Below are 27,506 nucleotides of genomic sequence, written 5' to 3' on the forward strand. Positions count from 1 at the left end.
TTCAGAAAAATTCACAACTATGTATATGATAAAAACAATTTTTTAATAAAGCATGTGTGTTGTCAAGTACAAAAATACAGTATACATACCTCAGTGCAAACAGAACTAAACCACATCCTTTAACGAATTTCATAATGGAATTTCTTTCCTTTTTTCTACCATGGTTTACCAATCTACCAAGTCTGTTTGTCTCCTCTGTAGCATCAACACGTCAAAAAAAGTCCCGACAAAACCCAAAGGGTTTAAATGGCCCCCTAAAAATTTCCTTTAAAGAAATACCCAAATTTGGGAAAGAATATTTAAACAGCAAAACATGGGCAAAAAACAGTGTTTTGATATACTATAGTCTATACACTGACATGTTTTTGATTCATACTTGTTTATTCATTTTGAGTTAATGGGCATTTAGGGTTTTGGCTTATAGACTTTTATCTGGGTAACCAAAATTTTGAAGATTGCTGCCAATCTGGGCAATAAGACTGCAGACATTAACATGAAAGATGATACATTTTACATTTCTAGTAAAACACATTTTTGGTGCAAGCGATATCATAGTCACCTAAACAATATGAAACTATTTTAGTGAGTTGTGGAAGTTAGGGTGCAGAGTGGAAACAACATCAATTTTTCACATAAGGACCTTAAAAAATGCACACAAATTGTTTCACCAGACATCTAATAAAACCCTGTTGTTTTACTTTTTAGGAACAATGGCAGTGAAGTGAAATGAGGCAAGACCTATCCTGCTTATTAAACTAGAACAATGCAAGGATGTAAGTTTATAAGAAATAGACATTTAAAGTTATTTTCTACTGCAAGCATTTTGAAGGATTATACATGTATTAAGAATAGAATCTGATATAAAACTTTTAATACCACAAATTATCTTTCATGTCACTGTAGAAAAATCTATATCCAGTGCTGTTTCTCCCCTCTCTCTGTTCTCCTTCGGCTGCAGATATTGTTTCTCCTTTATAGTGCAACAGAAAGTCACCCTTGAACCTTTCTATTGTTGTTTTAACACCACGCCCTGAAATGTAACATCAATCCTGCCACCAGTTGAGGTTTTAGACCTAAGCTTTTAATTCTTAGTTTCTATTTGCACATTACTGAATTACAAAAGACAATAAATGACAGATGGTGGAGTTCTCATTGCTACTTTGATTAAGTTTATTATTATCCTCACAACAGACAACACAAATTTCCAACACAAATTTAAAGGTTTTCTTATCATCTTGTTTTGGTTTAAGGATGGTCACAAACATTTTTGTCTATAAACATTTTTTATTTCCTCACATACTAAAATTAATTAATTGCACCAACTGCAGGTAGCATCCATTCCAGTTATAGAGGTTGTGATTTGAGTCCCACAGGCCACAACCATAACCTTAACGTAAGTCAACAGTATGTTTTTTATTTTAGATTAAAAAGCACCTAAATGACAACAAAGGACAATGCAAGTATCTTGCTTCTGTTATTTTATGTTAATTAAATAAGACAGTTCCAAAACCTAACTATCATTCAGCTTTCCAAACACTGAAAATCTGTTATACCTGCAACTGAAGAAAAAAACTTCCCAGTGTAGATAAGGAAAAACAATGCAGGTTACAATACCAAACCCTTTTTTCTACTTGAAAATACCACAGCGTTTAAAAATCTTGGGATAACTACCCAAATTTCCTTTTAAAAGGGTAAAAGTTTTCCAAATTTTTATATCCCCAGGGTCAAAAATCCCTTTTTCAATTTCCCCTCAAAACACTATCACCACTTTAAAATTTCCAGTACGTCTTGTTGATCTTCTCATCATAAGCTGAAGATAAAGCTTAGTTGTTTCAATTCAACGTTTCATTTTAACTAACAGTATCTTTCTGGACCTTAAAAAATATGAAGCCAAAATGGGATAACCACCAAATTAAAATGACAGATTCTTCTAATGTTTAAATCTAATGGCACCAGACTTGAGATTTTACCGTGACTTTGCCAATGGGTAAAAATATTTCTCCAGAGATATGGACTTTACACACCTGCAGACTTATAAGTCTGTACAAGTGCCCCCTGGGATAATTTTTATCCCGGCTATTTTCTGTGAGTTTTACTAATTTGATATTTAGGGGAAATTTCAGCTTTAAAAAAGAGGGGAAAAAACAGTCTGCAGAAAGCGCTTCTGAGACAAGTTATTATTTTTTTTCGAAAAATAAACTTTTCCAAGAAGATTGTAAAGAGTATAAGGGAAAAATTATTTACATTTCACAATTCAGAGTAGCTTCAAATCTTAAATTCCCAGACTGACAACATATTATTTTCAGGGGGAATGGAGCAGAAATTAGGCCATAACTAAAACCTTGCACAGCCGGCTATGACAGAATTTTTCCTGGTCCAAACGTAATTTGACCCGTCAGGTCCGTCGGACCGGCACTTTTCGGAATGTTTGTCAGAGTTATATAACCTAGTCTTATCATGTAAAATAATCACAGTTAACAGTTATATGAAGTTTCATTCTCTTCAGTACTTATGGAGATACCATCTTGCACGCAAATACTTAACCTGAAGGACGCCAACGCAGACTAACAGGCGACTGCATAAACTCAAATATTTTTAAAATAGTCAAGCTAAAAAATTAAGAAGCGCAGAGTAATGATTCTTGTGCACTGCACTCCTGTTCAATCTGACTTATAGTGACTGAGTTATGCTCCGTACAAGCTTTGAGGGACGCCCCGATGCAGTGACACCACCGCCGCCTAAAGTAATCTCAATATGTTGCCTTTTTCAAGGCAATACAGAAAAGCCAAACAAGTGACTTGCAAGGTGATGTGCATTATCTCCATAAAAATTGCAATCTGTTCATGTACCAAGTAATTAGTTTTATCAATTTTTTTTTCTCAATTTAAATAAATGAAATGGTATATTATAATGTTATTGAGATTTTTGGTCCAGCAGACAGAAGTAGTTCAAATCTATAGTCACCTATTGTGAACATTGGAAGGGGACTAAAAACAAAATGATATGTAACCTGTAATAAAAATTCCTTTTTACAAAGTGTCACCATCCTGAATCACGCAATTAATATAAATGTACTTTAAACCTAATTTGTTCATAAATGTAATCACACGTTTACTTGATTCTATTGAAAATAAATGCACATAAAAAACAGTTTTGTCTTTAATCAAGTAATGACTTGAGTGATAATCTATTTCTTTTGTCAAACAAAATGTACAACACTGATCAAAAACATCATAATCTTTTGTTTTTATAAAACCAACTGCGCGAGCACATGTACTAGAAGCCATTTTGAAAATGGCTGAACTTCCTGTGTGTAAGTTAACATCTGATGTGCTACTAATTCTGGCTCCCAAAACTAAAGAAAACTGTTCCAGCTTCATGCATACATCTCTTTCAACATATACCTTAAATGTTGCTTAAAGAGGCTCTGCCTACTCTGTCTACTGACCACTCTACTATTCTGATAAAAACCACAATTTACCTTATATAAAACCTTTTCTCAAGTAAATCATGTGCATAATTCAATAAAGGAATTATTTTTAAATCAATTAATATGCTGGTTCCACTGGTCTAGTTAAAAAAATCAGCCAAATTGAATTAAAAATTTAAAAATTCTTAAAGCGTTTTTTGCCTATATTTATATATAAGTTGGGAAATCTGAAGGACTATTTTTAGCCATAGCCATGATGAATAAATATAATTCGACTTTCTGATTTATGCCACATTACATTTAGAGCGCCTACATTTTTGTTCAGTATGACGCTTCATAAGTTAAATGTCGTGTTGGTTACTGTTCTGTTAGTGGTAAGGAACTGCAAGCCATATACAGTATATATAGCTCTAGTGATTTTTCCAGAAAGTCCCAGAGGACATACTGTGGTCAGCTGCAACAAACAACCGCTGACGGGTAATAAAAGATCTGCCGTGGAAAATCACAGATTCACAAGATCAATTCCCATATACATATAATTGTCATGTTGATGTTAGGCAAAATAATGTCTCATTCAGGGAACCCGATCGACCCTATTTTTTTTTTTTAACACTGACACTAATCTTTTTTTTTTACTTTCAGTTAGAAATTTTTGGGCAACAAAATTCTTTTGGGTACTAAGATTTTATAAGGTTCGAAATTTTTGAGTATGAAAGAGCATTGATGACCAGTGTTTCTTCAAGAGCACATTTTTGATGCACTTTTTCATGCATGACGCAATGAAATTCAATCAGTGCGTTTTCTGTGACGCAGAAAAAAAATACCCTTTTAAATGCCTAAGAATCAAAAATAAGTATTCCCATTTTGTGTCTTCTTCTGGGAAAAAATATGATACTACAATTTCAAAAATTCAAACAATTATACCGGAAAACAAAGATAAAGTGGTCTTTCATGCTTACTTTTATCATTACAAAGCTTCTACAATGTAAGATTCCTTTTTCTTATCTATTTCCAGTTTATTTTTTTGTCCTTCAATTGGGAATTTTTGTCTATGAATTGGGAAAAAATATACTATTTTTGATTGGGAATATAACCCAATAACAACTATAAAATTGGCCAAATAAATCCCTGTGAGTGTATGTAATACCAAAGATATATAAAATACAATGATGCGAATGTTTGCAAAAGAACGAAAACTCTCGTGGCAAAACATGGCCAAGATACTGCATAGCTCAACAGTTACTTGTGATAATTTTCGTTATTTAAAATACAATTTTACTTTAAATCAAGGGCAATCATTGATTTATGTAATGAATAACATTTATGATCGTTTATTTATTTTATTTTGAAAGGAAAAGATCACAAAAAAAATATATGCATTAGAATTACAATTGCAGATTTAGGCATTTTGTCTCCTTTCTTTTCTCTTGCTTAAATCTTGTTCATGTTTCCCGCTGCCAGATATCACGGATTTATATTACAAGGATCGGACACTTCCGTTTAGCTTAAAGTCTCGTCGCGCGCATGCGCGGAATCGCACATAGGATAAAGGTGGACAGAACGTGAGATGGCGGAACGCGCGGAGTGCGAAATATGACTGATTTTCACAAGAGTATGTGGTGTTATTGTAGCTTTGTGAAAAATTAAATACATATGAATGTATCGATACAGTATTATTTTGTGTCGCTAAAGTATTTATATATTAAAATATGCCGATAGAACGATGCTACGCTTAGTTAAAAAAGTACCTAATTTAAAAAATATTCGCCTATTGTTTAGGCATACTCTCTACACTTTGACGCCCTTTTACTTCAAGCACAAATTATTACCGCGATTCAGATTAAGATAATTCTTTTTAACATGGTTTAATGGGTGCATTGCAAAAAAAATGTTTCTTGATTGCTTAAAAACTTTTGAAGAAATTTAAGTCTGAAATTTGTCTTTATTTCTGTGAATTATTTCCAAATGATGTGTACATTTTTTATTTGATTACCTGTATATTTAATTACTATAAATATAGTAAATATTCTACTAATAAGTGTATTAAATATATTTTCAGATCATTCTAGACAAGCGTTCATATATAGATTAATTCATTAGATTGGTAAGGAAGAAACTTTTATTTGCATACGGAACAGCTGTTTTATAATATATTTTTTTATTTTGAAACAGATTTTTTTCATATTTATCCTTCACAATTCACGTCAAATGATTTATTTGTCATATGTTTATTCTAATTAGTTTTCAAAGAAAGGGCTATACAAATTTAGTTGTATATTTTCTATTTCATTTAAAAATGTTAATAAAGAAAATAGATTTACATTGTATTGATATATATCCTCTTCAGAATCATTTTCTTACCACACATACCATTGACTGTAGTTAAAGACCGCGCACATACAAAATATACATTCAAATTCTATTTGTTTTTGAAGATTGAGTGTTGCAATTATCACATGTAACCTGGTTATGAAAGTTTGAAAATAAAGTTTTTCAATTATCACTTGTTACCTGGTAATTAACCCCCTTCAAAAGTAATTAAACTTCAAAGAAATTTAAGTGCTGTGTAAAAAATAATCAAAAGTTACTTTTATTTCGCATAATACTGACTCGAACTGTTAAGATTTTTATTGTTTTTCTAGCGTTACATTAAAATATATCAATAATATCTTTCTACAGGCATTCACATAAAAAGAATATTTAAAATATACGAGGCCGGAATCGAGACAGCCACACGAGAGTACTTTTAAAATTGTTTCGACGATTATCTTCTTCACTGAACCGACTTTTGAAAACAGATTTACAAAAAAATAATAATGATATAAATGATGAAGGAAATTCAAATATTCTTTGAATATGGCAATATTTAAATCTCGGCAATATTTTGTACTAAAAAATGAATAAATTTTCTTCACGTGTTGAGCGAATTGTAAAGCCCGCAATACTTTTCCCTTAAAACAATTGTGCGTTAATAAATTTGACTACATAACCCAATTAATCTTAAATATTGCATCTTTGATCATCTGTGAATAACTAACATCGGCTTATTTTTTATTTTGAAATTGAATTTATTATGTTACCATGATAATAAATTTCAAATACCTACTTTTTATATAAAAAAATGTAAATTTACCGCGGATTTTTTTAAAGTTAATTTTTTAATCGTCGTTGCGGTCAGATAAACTGTACCTTTAAAAAAATAAATTAGATATTTGAATTAAACAAGTATTTTTCTTCAAAATAAACTTTAAATTTCAAAAATCGGATAATAAATGGAAAAGCTATATGGTATTTTGTAAAGTAGGTATCCATTGCAAACGGGCATTTACGCTTAGCGCCGGTAAATTATCGATCGGTGTACCTTTATCGGATGCACGACAGGATATTTAAGCATTTATATAGGGTTAACTGGGAGTGTCCGATCCCTGTAATATAAATCCGTGCAGATATCAAAGATATTGGCTATGATCACAAAGGGAGTTGCATTTCATTGGATTTTATAGTTCATTTGAAATACTAACAGGAGTGTCTTATTTTATTGTAACGCCATGGGAACTTTCCCTAGCTAAGGGCATGCCCCAATTTGTTTGACACAAAATCGGTGTGGTCTAATCCAAAACTTAATGCCGCATCAGATGGCAAACAAAGATGTTAAAAAGTTGCTTATAAATCTTTGGAAGCCAGAACAAGAGAACTATACATACCATTTTAGCTGAAAAAGACACCCTCCACCAGGGCTTCCATTAATGGAAGTTTGGAAGTCATTTACTCCCTGTTTTTCCTTGTGACTTCCAAAATTTAAAAATGTTCCTTCTTAGCCTATATGCTGTGACTTCCAATCTTTTGCGAGACTGAGCAGGCTCACCTTCCAAAATTGAGTGAGAGAGCGGAGAGTGGAGATCCTTGCTACAGCGATCCAATACCCCCAAAAAGTGATATTCTGCTCTTAAGTATGTGATCTTTATATAATTTTACGACCAGCTAGCCACAATGAATATGAGTACCACTCAATAAAAAGAATGTAAAGGGTGTGACAAACTGGAGTATCAATAAAGCCGCTTACTTAGCTATCCATATAATTGATAGTACCCTCGGTAAGATTCAGAATCCAATAGCCCACAAAACACGATAAACATCTCGTTACAATTTCATAAAAAAATGGCCGACAGATGAGCGTCACAAAAAAATCATTTTTTTATAACCAGGTATCTTGTATCATTTAAAATTTTATTTCATTTGGCTGTGCTAGGCGCCAGTACTCACGTTCAAGGGAAAAAATAATTGATCAGATTTTTGCAGTACATGGCGTATTTCAAATGTGTGTAGCGTTTCCTTTTCAGACCGTTCCATTCGCGTCTTTTCAGAGTGTGCGTCTTGTGTAATACCAATACACTATGGTCACATGAATCATTAAGACCTTAGAGTAGTATTTCATTCGATGCCATATCAAAACGTACGCAAACATGTGCTTGAAGAATTAGAGTCTATAACTCCGCTTCGGCCGGTGCTAAGGTGCGACCGAAATATGGAGTTGTTTACTCTTTTTATTAATTTCAAATCAATTTAAGCAGATATAAAATCATAAAACCCTAGTCTAAGCAATTCTTAATGTCGTATTTTGTTAGTTGATTAATGTGGCTTATCCCGCAGGTCATATCCACTTTGCTTTCCAATATCTTTCTTTACTTGTTTCTAGCGTCGCGACATTTTTTAGGAATGATTTACTTCTTCATCTTTGAGAAATATAACCTCTCGCTGAATACTGTTTAACTGTAAACACCTCTCGTGATATGATTGGTGACTTTAAATTTTAGCGTGTGTAGTCATAAGCTACTGTGTCACATAGACCTTTGAACCACAGTCAAAGTTCTATACCATTGTTATTTATCCCGATATATAGGCAAAACCTACACCTCTGGTTTCGATTGAATACCATACTCTGCTCTGGTATCCATGAGCACGCTGTCAGGACACATCCTATTGTTGCTTATGGATGAAAATCAAATTTATCCAAATTATTGTAAATAAATTATTGGTTCTACTTCTCATGAATTATGCTATGTTCGATAATAAATAAAGATTCAATAATATTTTCGGAGAACAATGGTATAACTTCAATGTAGATATAAGTCACGTTATCCAATCCCTCAATTGTAATTCATAAAAATATGTCTATAGTTGCTTTAAAACTTCTAAAGCTAGGACAGTATCTTTATAAACATAATTATATACAACTCAGCATTACAGTATAAACTATAAAAATATATAAAATGTAAAATTTGTTGTCCTGTAGAAAGAATCAAAATAACGAACCGAATTGAAACTGTATGAACGTTAATCCAAACAGAAAAACGCATTACATTTCAATATTAATATTGATCATATTGCTTCTTAAAAATTACCGTGAACTCACCGAGTATCTTGTGTAATGCATCAATGTTCAAATAAATTGTATATAAAGAAGAACAAAGTACCGTCTGATAAAAAGCTAGTGAATCTTAAATTTGTCGAGACATATCTCACGGACCGATGGCAAAAGAGCATTTTCAACAATGAATGCGACACAATTGAAATTCAAAATAAATTGTAATATAAAAAGTTATCGTTCCGTATACTAGATTTTTATTTTAGGATAAGGCTGAATTGGTCTGCCTTAAGCCACCAATTTCATACCTTTTTCAATCTCTTGACATGAGATCACTTTTTTAAACAAAGACAAATTCCCTGTCATTTCTGTTTTAATTGGAACCCAACTTTTATGTACGTAATCGAGCACAATTGTTTTAGTTTTGAAACGTTATCAAAAATTTGTTGTACGAGTTATTCATTGTTCCTGTCCACATTTTATCAACTGTACACAAATGTACAACTTTGATGTCGATTTATGAAGTAAATGAATGTATTATCATAATTATAATTTTATTGAGGAATATTAGCAGACAATCTACAGCTGTAATCATGTAATTTACCGGATCCTCGGGGAATCCTTAGATCCAATATCATAGCATAAAATGTAATTCTGATTTATCAGTTTTTGCAATCGAGAATTTATTTGGCATCTTCATTGCAAAACAACTACGAGTTTATGCATATGTCACAAAATAGATTTGTAAGTTTTATGACACTCGAAGATCTGAAATGAAAATTGTACACACAGAGATAATAATGATTTCATGTCCGATCTCTGCCTTGTGCCCTGTCCAGTTTTTGTTTGGAGTCCTTCTTGACTCCTGACCGTTAGTGCTTGTTGCTGGGTCATATAACTCGTTACAGCTCAAACTCTCATGCTCTGTATGTCTAGAAATAATGTAGTTAAAAAGTGATATATTGTGATCAGATTTCTGTTCAGACAAACTGAATTGCAATTTATTTAGAACTCTCTTTCATCGAGCATATTGTCAGCCAAAAACTAATCAAATGCCTGAAGCCTGCAAAGAAGCAGAGTGACTTAAAGAGATACATTATAATTGAGATATACTAGTAAGTAATTGGACGTTTGATAAAACAGGTTAGTCTGATGAACTAGAAACCGTTTAATGCAGAAGTATAATCACTTAACTTTTTCATGAATTGAACTAACAATTCATTAAATGTTTGGGTCATCTAGTTCAATGGATTGCTTATAAATATAACAACGTAATTCCCTTTCAATTTGATTGGATTCATGTCGTTGCATTTTTAAATGGTTTTAAACTTAAAATAAATACTCTGGAGAAGATTAAGCTAAATAAATGGAGAGACTTATCTTAAGAATTTTAAAGGAAATTCAAATCCTACTTTAAATGACACACACAGCACAAGCGCAATGTTATATTCTTTTAAATGCGGACCCAAATTTGATAAAGGATTAATATTTCGAAAACGGAAAATGAGGCAATATTCTTCATTTATTATGAAATAAATATTTTGAAAACTGTCAGGTTTTGGTAGATCATAGATGTATATTATCAACAATATCAATGAGATTTCATTTGCATTGTCATGTTTGTGTAAAACTGTATTTAATATATAAATAAACATTAATATAAAACGTGCCTACACTTAAGTTTAAAACCCTTTGCTCTGCCTTTCAAAATCAAAAATTGTTTGATTTTGAGTGCAGTAACGATGAGATCTTGTTTTGAATCGATTGCCGATGCCGTAAGACGATTATCCGCTGCGTTTATGTTACTCCAATTACATGAATTAGAATATGTGACATGACAATTTTTAAATATTCAACTTTGTAAACCTGTATTTTGAAAACAGAGTGTGTGAGCTTCATATCGTCAAATGAGCATCAAAACAGTATACATTACTTTCATATTACTCATTAAGGATTAAAAAGAGACCTGGCATCAGTGGCATGTGTTATAAGAAAATGATTTCCCTTCGATTCTCAGAAAGGAGATAGAGTTTTAAATGCAATCACTGCTTGAGATAAATAGTTGTTACTTAATAGGTTGTTGCTATATTTAAGAATAAATGCATTGTTTTGAAGTTAAATAAACGTTATCGGAGTAAAATATTAATCTGATTCTTTTTGTCTAAGCAGGTGGACTCACTTCGAGAGAAGACCGTACATTTTGAATGTTTCGTCAACATTTAATATTACACACAAGAAACATGAAAATGTTTATACTTTTCTATAAAAAAGTGACATTTTAAAAAAGTTATAACTGACCATGCACTTGTAAGACATTTAACAGTTAATTGTTAGAATAAATGAGTTCCATAGAAGGCGGAATACATGCTATTTTGTAACAAATGTAAAACATACGAAATGAAAAAGACACATATTTACTCAAGTTTGTCAGTATTTAACATTTTATTTTGCATCTAAAAGCTATTATTTTTTAAATATTATTACCAAAGTTTATTCATGTTATCCATATTCAGCTAAATACGCTGTGGAAAAAAGATTATAATAAAAGATATCATATTTTTTGTGGGTATAATATATCATGACAAATATAAAATTAAGATACTGTGCACTAATTAAGAAACCGATACGATGTCATATGATCATTAAATTGAAAAAGGATTGTTCTTCTTTGTGAGCAAATTTATAAAATATGTAAATACGGTAATATCAGTCTATAGTGTTCTCTAAGCAATATCTGTCACGTTTTTGACAACCGTTTTCTCTCATAGAACTTCTGATAAAGTCGTTATAGGCACGATATGACTCTTGTCCCTCCCTTCGGTTTAATGTCTGGCTTCCCTTTATTATTTATATAAATACGTTATGTATTGGTATAAGAAAGTAAATGGGTTATTATGTTCCAGATTGCATAAAGTAACAGTGACAATAACCATATTATTATTATTATCATACTTTAACGAATTGTAAAGAAAAGGTGAAACAAATAACTTATTAATAATTTGTTTTTCACATAGTCCATTTGTAATGCCTTTCCTCTTGTTCTGTATAACATACGGAACTGAAAGTACGTTGCATCAATACAGAAGAATGCGAACGTAATTTAATATGACCTTAATTAAAAACGATTTAACAGTTCAGAAATCAAATCATGCAATGCATCCTACTGTTGTTGCTCTGTCGCTCTGTTTATGATTTTAAAATACATATTAAAGGTTACCTGTGTGTTATACTTTAGAGATAAGCTTTGTTTAAACTCAAAATTGCCACTGCTTTAGATTGTCCTGAGGATAATCGAGATATATGAAAATATAATAATGAAAGTCATTCTTTCAAAAGTACAGTTTCTCTATGATATGCAAGCTTCATAACCTCTGAACTCCTTTCAAAATTCCACTTATTTTATTAAGTGTCTCATATTTGATTTCTCATTTAGGGCACACTCGTGTTTGACGTGGAAACCATACGCCGCTTCTTGTGGAAAGGCACTAATGTGTCACATTGAATTTGTCATGATAACCGCGGCATGAACACGGTAACTTGCAAATTACAAGTACCGTCTATAAACAGCCTCATTTTTTTCTTGGGTGCAATATTTTTAGTTTTGCCATGTTGGGCTTTTTTTCAGGGATTATGCTTTTCTCCTTTTAGATACATTATATAGTATTTAGATTTTAAATGATATTATTGTAACGTCTATTGGCATGTTAACTAGCATCCATTATTTTGTTACAGAACAACACACAGAAAAGCATTGTATCTTAAAGGTTAACATCAATCTGTCTTTTAATATATTTCGATTCTAGTAACAATTTTTCCTTGACATTTAACAGTCTCTGTAGACACATTTTATAGGTGTGTAAAAAAAGTGTAACTCAAGTAATAGTAATTGAATGCTCAACCATTCTATACGACTTTAAGTCTAGGTAAAGTGAATGAAGAACGAGGTTACAGAAATATAACTTTTATAAGTTATATAAATTTTAACAAAGAAGAGCTGTTACTAACAGACTATAAAATAGTGTTCCTTACAAACAAGAACTAGCTCTGCTTTAATAAAACAGAATAAGCAACAGTGTCCACATAACAAAAAAGAAACCTCAGAAAAAAAACCAAAAGAATAAAATTTGAGGCAACAAAATAATTGAACTAGAAACAAATGACCTTTAATAAAGTTGTGCGTTTTAAAATGATACTGTAACGAAAAGGACTCAAATTACCGAGGAATATATCTGTGACTAAAACTGTTTAGAGATATCTAGCCAAATTATTACTCGTGTTCAGCGGTTCAGCATCATTTTGGTAATTGATTAGCGTATATCTACTGAATAATTGATAAATATTCTTGTCTGGCAAACTTCTAAGCTCACAAAATATAAATAACACTTCAAACCTATCCTTACCTAATGGCTTAATAGGTTAAAACACGATAACAAGAGATGTTATTAACCGTTATGTTAAAAAGTACGGTATCATGCAAACTTATAATAAAATAAACATCATTTTCCTAATTGCATTGTATTTACATTGAAATGCTTTTAAATATACTTGTCCGTTTCGAAAAATCAAACGAAAACAAGGCGTCTGGGTAGGTGCAAGGCAACTATCTTAATTATAATTTCACGCTTAAGAACAAAGGAACTCATGAGTATGACTTATTGGATTTTAAAGTTTTTTAACGTCCGAAAATCCGGAAATGATGGCTGTACTGGAGTCTGCTTTGTAGGTTTAGAGTTTTCGTGTGCCCGGGCCGTATCTTTTGAATATGTGGAAGAAAATTAAATCTACTTGGCAAAAATGTTAACAATATTGGCGCAAATTTAAACTTAGTCGGGTCAAGGTAAATATCACGGTTATTTTCTTTAAAACGTCTTTCGCTGAATTATTAATTCTTTTAATAAGTCGACCTGCAAAACACAGGCTAAGGTCAACTGAGATCAAAAATGACCCGCCAAGGGGGTCGCTTTTTTTTTATAGACTTAAATAGAAAAACGAATGTAATTCTTATAATGTGAATCTACTCAGATCGTAGATAGTTTGCCTGTAGCATCAGTTGAAAGTTTTCTACAAACGTTGTATTAATCATGACCCTAGGTCAGAATTGGACATGACCTGGGAGACTCTTGTTTTATGCTTACTAAAGGCCCTGTTACACTTGACTGTTTGCTGTTCATTGCGTTTGCTAGGCGTTGTTATATCTTACAAAGCGCCGAGAGATCGCAGTAAAAAATGTGATATTTTTGATGACATGAAGACTTCACAGAGTCAAACTGAGCCTGCAACATTTTCAATTGTGTCGAAATATAATACAAGTTTTTGAAATAGAAAACAAGTGCCCTTATCTATAAAATGTGACTTTATCCATGAAAACCAACGTCAATTAATAAAAGTTTAGTAAAATTTGTTACATTTTTTAGTCATTTTGATATTTTTCAAAATATCTTTCTTACCCGTTATTTCAAATAACTTAAGTGATATAGAAGTATGCTTTCAATGTTATCTCAGTTTTTGCGGCGTTATGATTGTTTAACTAGTGTATAATTAGTTGGGTTTAAAAGAAAAAACACAAAAAAAAAAACAACAACAAAAAACGGAAGGATATGCTCATGTATTTACAGTACATTTTTGAGAAGATAAAGCAATTATGTATTTTATTATAATAATTAAATTTTCAATAATTAATGAAGATGCCTACGTCATTTTACAATTTATTAATTTGATTTACTCTAGCTAATTGACTGGTATTGAAAAATAAATATTATATACTTATCTTTCCCCGAATAATTTAATTTTGAAAACGCATGCACCTATTCAAGTGTATTGATTGTCTTTAGTAAGATATAAACATGTACTATATTAACGGATTTAACCTTAGGGTCACATGCTTGTCTACATTTTCAATCAAATGTTCATGCTTTTGTCATAACGGGTTTCCACAGTCATATGTTGGGTCAATCGGACCTATATGTTCAAGTTAGAGCTTAATTTAGCCAGTAACTGACGGTTATCTCATCCATTACCGTGATTTACGAGATATCCGAGCCCAGATAATAATTTGTCAATTATATAGCGGAAGAAAAAAAATGGCAATGATCATATTTCCGAAATGTTCACAATTACAAATACTAGAATATTTAGTGTTTGCGCGTTGTTTTTAGTGCAAATAGTACAAGAAGGTAAACGATACCATACGGAATCCATTAACGAGAATGTTTGTTGTAAAATACGGTTGAAATAATCTAAAGATAAAGATAACTTATCTGTATTCTTATTCTTTTCACTTGCTTCAGCACATTTCATTATATTTCAAATGCGTTGTGTTTTGGCCAAATTGGAATGACAGTATCACTTTTGTAATTTATTACATATACTTTTATATAAACTTATCATTTTCAATGTCCTTGATCCAAATATACAAGAGCTTTTACAACGAAGACTTAGTTTACATAATTTATATATGACTCTGCTTTTATCATAAAATATGACAATACACTTCGTCAGATAAATATTGAATACAATAGTAGAAATTGACATTGTGTACAAACAGTGTGTATCAATAAACATTTCTCAAATAGAGAAAATAAACGTAGATGAGGAATAAGTTAATTTTGATGAGTAAAGAAATCACAAGACATGATATCAAAGAAATTGTTAAGAAAAATTTAGGTCAAGTAGGCCCACTTGTAAAGAGGCCAAGTAGGTCGGTTTTTAACTTATTCGTTTCAAAGGTTGCTATTATAATAAAAAACACGTTTCAACTTTATATAATATATACGGGATGTGTGCATGTTTGATAAGTGTTTACTAGAACCAATGTCCTTTGTAACAATAATCTGCACGAGATAATAAAACATTATGGGACAAAAATATTTGGAAACGGAGAAGATAGCTCATTGTCAGGTTCGATTTAATTGAGCACTAGCTAAAGCGATATCTAAACTAATCTTTAACACTATATGTGAAGTATATAATATCAAAAGGCATATAATAGTATAACAACTCTCAACTAAAGTGTGGTACGTGAAAGCAACCATAGAAATATACCAAGTTGTGAGTGAATACGAAACACTGACATATTAATATTTCATAGGAAAAATATGTTTTCTTTGACTTGTTTATTACTGTTAACGTACATACATCAAAGCCGAAATAACCAATATTGGCAATGTATATTAAAGTTAACAATGTACATGTATAATGCTCTAGAGAAATAAGGTCAACTTGCTACAGAAAAGTACATGCGTTTTTATTTTAAACATTCGATAGAAATTATCTAATTGTCACAGACATTATAGATATATGTCGAGTCCCTATTGTACATTCATTTAGATATTTTATTAAGTTCTGTGAATAGTTTGACACAATCAATGACAAAAAGTACAAAGGAAGCAATAAGTCTGTAGAAAATTAAAAGGTGTATATCATAATAAATATCAATTTGTAAGTGTTCCTGATATTTCATTGGTCGCATTTTTATCTTTGAAGCTTATTTCTCGTTATGGAATGGCGTAAAAGACAAAACACTTCTTCTTTGCACAAATAATATTATATGGCTTCAGGTTATCGTCTGTTGATACCAAAATGATAAAACAATAGATTCTTCTCTTTTACCATACTTCTCATATATTACATTACAATAACATTCTTCTAAAAACATAAACTTTAAATTTGATATGCTACTACAAGTGTTAGTGAAAAATATAAAAAAATTGTTTCATAACCAGATTTTTTTTATTTTCTATACTTGAAGATCGTTCAGCATGACTCAATACACTACATGTAGGTTAAACCTTTCGGTTGTCTAAAATAGCGTGTTTCGTTCGTGCGTGCATGCATCGTAAAACTTACCTTTGATAAAAGCGTTTCCCAAGCGTGCATTGTTTACAAGCGCACCATGTGTATCGAAAATTCGTTTATTATGCGTTTGTTAGCGTTCTTTTGCTATCCTTAAAAATACATATTAAGCGTGCGCCAGCGTCCGTTAAAACGTTAAATAATCGTTTTTTGCATCTGTAACTAGTGACAAATGAAAACGAAATTTAATAGATTCATTTTGTACATTTCACCGGCTTTTAAGATGTAAAATATGTTAAGTGTCTCGTACAAAAATTTAGGTCGTTTATTCCTGTGATTTCAACATAGTGTTAAAATTTGTAACATTATGTTGTAAAAGTATTTCGACGCAGTTTACAAAAGCTAAGAACTGAATTACTCTTAAATTGCAAGATTTTCTTATTCAAACAGTCTGTATTTATATGCGTACCAATTGTATTTTGCATATGTGCAGAAAGCCCTATTCATTCTATTTTTATTGAACAAAATAATATTGATATGCCAGGGTCTGATCAAGCATCGAACTATCGACCCTCGGGAATACCGTTTTGCAGCTCTACCAACTATATTTAACAGGATTACAGATCAATGTGAATTAATTTATGAGCTACATGCAGTCACAAGGTTAGAAAAAAAACTCAAGTCTGACTTGAACATTTGAAATGTTTTCATTTGGCGAGCATTATCATGTTCAAAGAGAGTTTTGTTTATTTTGCGGGTGTCTGTTATATATATCCTTCAACGTCCGTTCGTTTGGCGTAAAATATGCGTACGTTTTTTCAGTGCACGCTTTTCGTGTAAACCGAACCTCGTTTCGATTGATACCATACTCTGCTTTTGTTCGATGAGGACGGCAGTATGGACCGATGTTTTGGTGCTGCTGTTGAAATCAAACTTATCCAAATCATGGTGTATTTTTTTTTTTTGGTTGTACTTCTCCTGACTTTTGCTATGTTCGATAATTGATAAAGATTCCATTAGATTTCGAAGAACAATCGTATCACTTAAAAGTAGATATAAAACAAAGTTTCCAGTCCCTATATTGTAATCAAAAAGATTATTTGTATGGTTGTTTCAAAATCTAAGTATCTTTGGAGACAGATTGATATACAAATTGAAATTGCAGTATAAAATGTATTTTCCCGCAAAAAGAATGGAAATAACAAACCGTATGAAACAATGCTTTATTACCGTTAATCCAGACAGAAAAAGCATTACATATAAAACTTAATTGAACATATTGTTTCATAAAAGGTACCGTTAATTCTACCGAGTATCTTGTGTCTTACGCCATTTGCTGTTTACATCTATACATTATGAAATAAGAACCAAGTAACGTCTGGTAACAAGCCAGTAAATCCTAAATTTGTCGTCTAGAGATGGCAACAGAGCAATTTCAACAATGAATGTGACACAGTTGAAATTCGAAATAAACTGTAATATTATACAATTATTGACTTGTGAACCATTGGATATGATGTGATATTCACCGGCACATGACATATTGACCGAGGCGATAGCCGAGATCAATATGACTTTCTGCCGGTGAATATCACATCATATTCAATGGCTCACTAGTCAATAATTGTTTCATTATATGAATAGGCTAAGAATACAAAAAAATCACGAAAAAGTACAGCCTTATATACATGTAAAAATTTTGCCTCGTTGAAGCGCGGGAAAAAAAGACGCACGTGTTAGGCGTGCAACACTACGCAAACGCTGCGCATACAAAAGTAATTCAAGTTTATACTCATCGATGCGGTTTAGCCTTTAGGTATAACAGTAAAGTAATGATATTTCAATCTAGAAATACGCTATAATGGACAAAACGCGACAATTATTTTTTTAATTTACACACGTAATTAACAGTCTACGGTGTATGGTCATTGAATATGAATCTCAATCTATATTTAGATTTGGAAAATCCAATTCAGCCAGTTAATATGATACTACACCCAGTGAACATGATTTTATAAAAAGTTATGTTGACTTCAGTTTGGACCAATGAGATTGCAGCTAATTTTACATCATATAATAAAAAATGTTATGGTTCTATCTTTTCAGGATAAGGCTCATTTGGTCATACTAAAGTCACCAATAACATGCATGTTTTAGTCACTTAACATGAGATGACATTTTATAAAATCGAAATTTCTGTTGTTTTTTTTTCAAATGGACCTCAACCTATATGTATATAATGGAGAAAAAACTAATTTAATGTTGAAAATTATCAATAATTAATATTTGTATTTCGAGTTTTCATTTTTCATCACTCTTTTTTTTTGTTAATTGTACACAAATTTACAAATGTCTATTGATGAAGTAAATGAATGCATTATCATTACGATTTTATTGGGAAATATTAGGAGACAATATACAGCTATGTAATTGACCGGATCCAATATCATAGCATATCATGTAATTCTGATTTATCAGATTTTGTAATCGCGAATTACTGTGGTATCTTCATCATTGCAAAACAACTAAGAGTTCATGAATACGTCACAAAATACATTTTGTAAGGTTTATGACACTCAAAGATCTGAAATGATATGATCTAAGATCTAAATTGTACACACAGAAATAATAACGATTTCTGATCATGTCCGTGCTCTGCCTTGTGCACCCTGTCCAGTTTTTGCTAGGAGTCCTTCTAGGCTACTGGCCGTTTGTATTTGTTGCTGGGTCGTGTTTAGGTTTATGATCATTGAGCGCCGCCTGTCCTTGTTGATTTTGTTTACAATAATTTATTATAAGTAAATTGGCATTGAATTTGGAGTAAAAAAATTAAAATGTTACTTCACCACATACGCTTAATATATTGATTTTATATCGAACGGAATAAAACGGTAAACTGACATAATCATAACAAACAAATGATATTGTAAATAATTTATTCATCCTCTCACTATAAAAGGGCTTCCGTGGTAGAATGGTAAAGGTGACCCTCAACATTTTACTTTCCATTTACCATAATGAGTACAAGTCACATTAGCTATCCAACAAGCTTTAGGAAGGCTGGTTGTTCCTCCCAGGTACCTTTGTCGTGCCTGGAATTATACAAGAAGGGTAATCTAAGGATTTAAAACCGTAGTTAACCTGAAATCCACCAAAACCAGGAGAAACATTATCACACCAGGTTTAAATTCTATCACAATTTCACTTAATAAAATGCTCTTTATACGTAAAGGGTAGGGTTGGTATTGATAACCCTGTATATGGTTTCCACGTAATAACAAATCCTGCCATGGGTCAGTATGTAACAATATAAGACTCATATCACGCTGGTTGCCTTTCGCATCCTCTTTCTATCAAAATAAACTTGCAAACTAATTTGAATCTTTGGTTTTGTTGGTCATTGCGAATATTGATCTGATTGGTGGTTTAAGGCCTAAACAGACGGTTTAGAAGTGAACCACTAATAAAAAGCTAGATGCACAAGCAAATCTCAAAGTATGTAGGCTACTATTTCTTTAATTCGTTAACTTTAATTATACTATATTTACAGGACAGGGCATGCTTTATTTTAAAATCTTGTTGTACAGACCTACGCAATGGCATGTAACAGACTGACAGATTGTCACCTGAAAAAGAATGTAATTAATGAAATTCCAGAACAAATAGGAATTACCAGTAAATGCAAAAAGCTGTGCATTAAATGGCACAGTTGTATAAGGATTATGTTCAAAACTTAGAATTGTTTCATATTTGATTAATGATTTGGCAAAATTCCTACTGATGCTTCATTATATTTCAATTGAGAAGAAGAAATAAATACCAAAATTTAGTACGTTCGCTTTTACTATGCACACGAACTGGCTAGAGTTTGATAATCGACAAAAGCAAGTGATCACATTTTGAGAGTCTTTTTCCTTTGGCCGGTACATTCAATCAGGGATGTCATCCATCTTATCAGTTGTGTTTAAGGTATTTTTAGTTATTTCCATTCGGCTACTTTCTAGTTACGTGGTTCAACAACTCCCCATTTGCATGCTGTTTACTAGTGTTTAATCACCCTTGAGATGTGTGACTTGCTTTCAAATTTGTATTTTGACAGCTTATCTGTGATATTCAGTCTTCATAAGACATATTTTGTATAATGGGACAATGCGCAGACTACATGTTTTGGCTTCCGCGTTGACCTTGTTCAGGGATAACTTGATTTATATCAGAAAAAACGTTGAAGTTATTTTGTGAATCTACAATGTTTAGAGCTTACACATTTAGCATGTTGCCTAAATGGCCATTAAAAACTGATATGAGTTATGTTCCTTGGTTGAAAATTAGTCCAGTTCCAGGGGTCACTTGTTTTATAGAAAATGGCTACGAATATAGTCTGCGATACTCCTACACTATTTTTTTTACAGATTTTAATATTTCATCTAAAAAAATAAGAGCACAAATCAAAGTAAGAAAAAGATCAATAAGGGAGTGCTGCATACAATGAATGTAGCATACATACCAACCTGCCCGACCCACCAGTAACACATAACCACCGAAAAGAGTCAAAGAACTATACCTATATCAGAAACACACTGACATTTAAATAAAGGAAAACCTATGAAACGCAAAAAAAAAAAACAACTTTACGTCATTTAAAAATTTATATACAGACCTTTTAAATAAAAATATGTTTTTAACTTCTAAAAATATTGCAAAGGTTAACATCTTCAGAGTTTTACCATAAAAATGTCTTGTCAAACGTTGAAATGCATTTTTCAACTTAAGTTAATATAATTAAGATAGGACTATTTTCTTTTTTAACATTTGGATAGACTATCGTAACAATTCTTGAACTAATTACATGCTAGGGAATAATTATTAAGTACCAAAAGAATGTCACGAAAATATAATTATTTGCATGACGATTTTGATTTTATTAAATTAAGTTGTGAACTTTATTATGCATTTGTAATGTATGAATGTATTTTACGTTACAGCATGTAACATAAGATATAATTGAATCTATACATGATTGGCTGTTATTCGTCTTTGAATTTTGACTGACAGCTAAAACTCTTATGCTCTGTATGTGTAGTAATAATCAAGTTAAAATAAATCAAGTTAATAATCAAGTTAAAATATGATACATTTGTGATCAGATAGTGTTCTGTTCAGACAACCTGGATTGTATTTTATTTAGAACTCCTTTTCATCGAGCGTATTGTCAGCCAAACACTAATCAAATACCTGAAGCCTGCAAAGAAGCAGAGTGATTTAAAGAGATACCTTATAGTTGAAATACCCTTGTAAGTAATTGAACGTTTGATAAAACAGGTAAGTCTGATGAACTAGAAACCTTCAGAGACTTTTAAATTAGTTAAATAAAGTATTATCACTAAGCTTTTTCAAGAATCGATCTAACAAGTCCTAAAATGTTTTGGTCATCTTGTTCAAAATATTGCGTATTATTGGGTGGGATCTGTAGGGTTCTGCATCTAAATAAGTGAATAGCAATCAATCAAAAACAAATCGCAATCAAATATCACAATATAAATTTACAAATTAAGTTATTGCTGTAAAATGTTCTTTTCATTTAAACGTTAAATGAGTAATAATTAATTTCTTACCTGCTCAAGATGCTGAACAATGGCAGCATGTCCATGAATCAAATGCTTAAGAGCCATTTTTGTATGTGGAAGCCAGCGTGTACCTCCAACTCGTGTTGGCAAAAGTACTTTAAGTCCAATACTCTCAAAAGATGACTTGAGGTTGGATCTGTTCAAAGGGCTGAGTCTGAAATGAATAGAACTGATGATCATTATGTTAATATATAATCAACATGTGCAAAATCAGTGCAGGACTGTCAAACAGCTGAAATTTCAGTATTATTTTATTTTGTCATGTATGTCAATGGATGTTAATAATTTTGTTAACATTCACAGTTTTGTTGTTAAGAATAATGTATATCTATTATATATTATATTGGCTGAAATAATTCCTTTTATTTGAATAATTAATGATTCTTTGCTAGTTACACATACTTGTAAAATAAGTAAAGGTTCAGAAGTAAAGCTTCACATTTTTGATGTGTAGTCCACTTAGTATTTACAGCCTTGACTGCATCTTTGTAGGCAAGCTCTAATCTGTAAAATTATAAAAGAAATGTAACAATTATAACATGCAAATATGAAAAAAGTCACTTGATGAAAACTGAAATGAAAGCAATATAAAAAAATGAAGGTAAATGAATTTTATTTTTCATTTCAAAAGAGCAATGAATGACAATTATTTCTTTTATTTTTGAATTTATATATATATAATTTTTCCATACAACTTTGCTGTTAAGTAATTAATTTAATGATTACCTATGTGCTGAGCAGTGAATGCCATATATAAATGGCCTGTTGGTATGTTCCCTAAGCTTAACAACCACCCCCGATTTCTTGCCAAGCATCACAGATGCACCATCTGTGCCAACTCCTATCACTTTTTCTTTCCAATCCTCCCCATAACGATCATTCAGGACATTAATAATGGCATTGCTGATATTCGTGCTATCAGCTTTGGCAACATTTCTGATGCCCATGAAATGTGTGTACACCTAAAATAATTAAAATTACAACTGGTTAATAGATATCTATAATTATATTATACGATTTTATTTAGATATATTACTGTTATAAAATACATTGAGAAGCATATCAAAATGTGACACACAAAAGTCATTCGGTTTTAAAAGGTCAAACATGTACCATAACTTCAGGTAATGATAGTTGATAAACTTGATTCCAATCAGTTTTACACAAATTTATTTATCATCAAATATAACAGAATATTAAAACTCTTACATTGCCACTGACTGATGAACGGACATACACAATTTCAGCCTCTTGTGAAGATGTGTCTGTAGACCCGTCACTGATTACTGATATGAATGGACTTGCTTTTATTTTTGCATCCTGTCTAGTTCGAATTGTGTCCGCAATTGAAGATATAAACATCTGACAGCTTTTGTCTGTTAGATAAGTACTGCCAATGTCCAGCCCTTTTGCAATGTCCAACTTGCATAACTGAACGTAATCTGTGTATGGTCGTCCACACTTAGCAACAAAGTGAGCGTTCATGAATAAATGCCTTAACTTTGCATGTGCTGCAGAATTCAACAATTTTAAAGTTCTATGGCCTTCTGAGCTAGGAGTGTTATCTGCCATTCCTACACAACGTAAGTGGCCCTCTGACTTATCATGAATACGGACACTTTGCAATCTAAAGTTATTACAGCCATTAACAAATGTGCCGGTTGTATCAAATTTTTGGCAAACCTTGCAAAACATCAACTTTTTATCGTTATCAAATGTCAACCATGGAAATTCTTTCGACCAGGACGGTTGAAAATTACGATCCCTTTTGGTTTTGTCATATTCACGCTGTGCCTCAAGCTGTTGGTCTCGTGTTTTGGCCTTTTTTTTGGCCGGCTCTTGAACATTTTCAATGAAACGCCACATATTTTCGCTTAAGTTTACACTCGTAGGTAGCCGACGCTTGCAATTCCAAGCGCTTAACGTTTACGATCATTAGCGACCCAACGGACATTTAATTACCAGAAAGATGAATTTCCGGTTTCGTTTTGAATTCGTACAATTTGTATCATAACAATTGTTATTTTATTATTATTTTAAATGAATTTAAATGTATCAGGTCACTAAAATTTCGAGTAGCCCGACGGGATACCCAACTTGGAAACTTAGGTAGTCCTTATGGAAAAAAGGTAGCCTCGGGCTAACGGACCATCGTTAGTGTCGAGCCCTGATTAATATGACAACGTCAATCCTTTTAAAATTGATTGAAAACTGTCGTTGCATTTTTAAATGGTTTAAAATTTAAAATAAAAAACTGTGAAAAAGATTAAGCTAAAGAAATGGAGAAACGCATCTTAGGAATTTTTAAGGAAGCTCAAATCCTACTTTTATTGACACACAAAACCTATGCGCAATGTTGTTTCCTTCAGAATATTGATACAAAGAATTATCATTTCGAAAACGGAAAAGAAAGCAATATTCTTCATTTATTATGAAATAAATATTTTGTAACTGTCAAGTTGAGATCACAGGTCCCTCACCACTGTAGGTTCGATCCTCACTCGGGTCGAAATCTTTCATGTGAGGTAGCCATCCAGCTGGCTTACGGAAGGTAGGTGGTTCTACCCAGGTGCCCGCTCGTGCCTCAAATAATGCCCGGAGGGGCACCTGGGGTCTTCCTCCACCAATAAAGCTGGGGAAAGGAAGTCGACGAAGAATCTCGGCGGGACGCTCTAGGATGACCTGACTTGAGTGTAGGGTCGCCCATATGGGCTTTCCGGCGGCGACCTTGAATAAACGCATACAAAAACAACAGTAAAAATATCATTCCGAGGAAAATACGGTTACCCTAGGGATGATATTTTTACTGTTACTCACAAACCTATGTGTTATTTATTTTATTAACCCAAACAAAAATACATGTACTATGATGATCTGAAAATGTCAACTAAATCTGTAACAAAAATAAGCCAAGAGTAACAATAACTTAACTGTCTTTACCTTTTAAGTTTTAAGTGTACTGTAGGCCTACTTAAGAAGTTTTCTTTTGCTTTATTCTTTAAGTAAGTGATGATATCTACTAGTCATAAACATACAATAAGCTGTGTTTTATTCAGAAAACAAAACACTAACACATTTATACGGTAATGATCTGTGAAATCTGATCCTTCTGTACCCAAAATATCGCATGGTTGTTGACAAAATAACGACGATATCCTATGTCTAACACCATAACTGTTACGTTTCAGTGATTAAAATTCTTAAATAATCTTAAGTTTTAATCGTTTGCATTTTCCAGTTTGACACATAATTATTCACATTGCAATTACTTCCGTTGAAAACGGATGTTTACTTTTTACCTATTAAACAGAACGATATTTTATACGCGAAAAGCACTCCAGTGTGCAAACAACTAAATTGTATATGTGTCTTCGTTACTCTAGTGATGTCCTATCGTGGTGAACGTCGAAAATAAGAATGAATCGAGAGAAAAATGTCGGCCAATTTTATTTCATGTTATTTAGGAAATAGACCACGTAACCAGATTTTAAACTGTTAAAAGTACTGTTACCTATGTAACAGTACAAAGTTCTTAGTCACGTGGTACAATTGCATAAACAAGAAGAATAACTCCCAGAGGCCTATGAGAAATTAACATTACGAAAAAAAGTGAGGGGTAATAACACATATTGTTCCCTCATACGTATCTTCTCATGTTCATGACAACTGTTCTCTATCATAAAATCTCTGATAAAGTCGTTAATGCAACGATGTGAATATTGTCCTTCCCAATAAAATATTCTGGCGTCACTTTATTATGTTTACAGTTCTCCATTTGTTCCTTAGAGAATTTTCATAAATGTTAAAGTTTTTTTTTTAAATAAAACATAAGTGAAAATAACCATATTAATATCACATTTGTGTTGATAATTTAAAAGCAAAAGACATAAGATTAAACATTAACTATTTTTTTACCACAGTCCCTGGTAATGTACAGTCATTTGTATGCTCTTATTCTGTGACACAATTTTATTAACACATAGAACAAAACAAATTAACCCCAGCGCTATATTTCGAGTAACAATGGTAATTCCATAAACTTACGTTAAACTAGAGTTCTCTAGGGACACTTTTTTCAATTTCATTTTCTCTTATTCTTTAAGTCGAGATAAATATTTATATTTTTCAGTGATATTTAACAAAACAGCAGCTTTCGTTTACTTAACATTTGCCTACTAGAACTGAAAATTCGTTGCATAGATACAGAAAAAAAACATAATCAATGTAATCTATTCAGTTCATATCTACTGATTACTTTGATTAACTCTAGCTAATCGACTGGTATAGATAATTAAATATTATATACTTTAATTTTTCCCGGATAGTTAAATTAAATAGAAGCACGTATCTATGCACGTGTATTGATTGCCTTTAGTAAGATGTAAACATGAACTGCAATAACGGGTTTTTCCTTATGGTTACATAAATGCCGAAGTTTTCAATCAAATATACTTGTTTTGTCATAACGGGGTTTCACGAATATTGGCTCAATCTGAACTATATATCCTAGTAAGAGCTCATTTTAGCCAGTAAGTGATTGTTGTCTGATCCATTACGATTATTTACGAGTTATTTGAGCCGAAATTATATTTTTGTCAATTATATAGCGGAAAAAGGACAAATTAGAACTGTTCATATTTCCTAAATCATGTAAGTGTTCACAGTATAGAACACTATACTATTTAGTGTATGTGCGTTGTTTTCAGTGCCAATAGTACAACAAGAAAAACGAGACCATACGAAATCAATTAACGACAAGGGTTGTAGTAAAATATGATTGAATTAATCTAAAGAATCTGATATAGAGAACTTTTCTGTACTCTAATTCTATTCACTTGCTTTAGCACATTTAATTATTTTTCAAATGTGTGGTGTTTTGTCCAAATTGGATGAACAGTATCACTTTTGTATTTTATCTCACATAATCATTATACTTATCATTTTGTAATGTCCTTGTTCCAAATATACTTTCAAGAGCTTTAACTACGAAGACTTATTGTTCATAATTTGTTTTTGACACTACTTTTATCAAAAAAACTATATGTCGATACGCTCCGTTAGACAATAGAAGAAATTGACATTGTGTACAAACAATGTGTATTAATACACGTTTCTCGAATATAGATTATAAACAACAATTTTGACAAGGTGAAATCTGATTATTTGTTTTCTATAAAAGAATAACAAGACATGACAAACATTGTATTAAGAAGCATTAAGGCCAAGTTGTATGACATAAATAGAGAGCACCACAGAGTTCATCTTATCAATTCAAACGTTGCAATAAAATATATTG

General features: G+C 31.9%; 1 protein-coding gene across 1 annotated transcript; it reads right to left on the reverse strand.

Moving 5' to 3' along the window:
• Window positions 1-869: 869 nt before the first annotated feature.
• LOC132715879 (zinc finger protein 862-like) lies at window positions 870-24,372 on the reverse strand. Its single transcript, XM_060698971.1, has 6 exons — window positions 23,420-24,372; window positions 22,937-23,172; window positions 22,607-22,714; window positions 22,199-22,358; window positions 19,600-19,678; window positions 870-1,030 (listed from the first exon to the last, which is right to left on the reverse strand). The coding sequence occupies exons 1-6, from the start codon at window positions 24,074-24,076 to the stop codon at window positions 870-872; spliced, it is 1,401 nt and encodes a 466-aa protein (XP_060554954.1). The 5' UTR covers window positions 24,077-24,372.
• Between the last annotated feature and the right edge of the window lie 3,134 nt (window positions 24,373-27,506).

Source organism: Ruditapes philippinarum, unplaced genomic scaffold (genome assembly GCF_026571515.1).
Source record: "Ruditapes philippinarum isolate M1 unplaced genomic scaffold, ASM2657151v2 ctg12812_1_1_1_1, whole genome shotgun sequence".
Lineage (NCBI taxonomy): Eukaryota > Metazoa > Mollusca > Bivalvia > Venerida > Veneridae > Ruditapes > Ruditapes philippinarum.

Coding starts and splice junctions, on each gene's coding strand:
- LOC132715879 (XM_060698971.1), bottom strand. CDS start 24,076: ATGTGGCGTTTCATTGAAAATGTTCAAGAGCCGGCCAAAAAAAAGGCC. Junction 23,173..23,419: donor GTTCATCAGTCAGTGGCAAT/GTAAGAGTTTTA, acceptor TAATTATTTTAG/GTGTACACACATTTCATGGG. Junction 22,359..22,606: donor TACTTATTTTACAAGTATGT/GTAACTAGCAAA, acceptor TTTCAGACTCAG/CCCTTTGAACAGATCCAACC.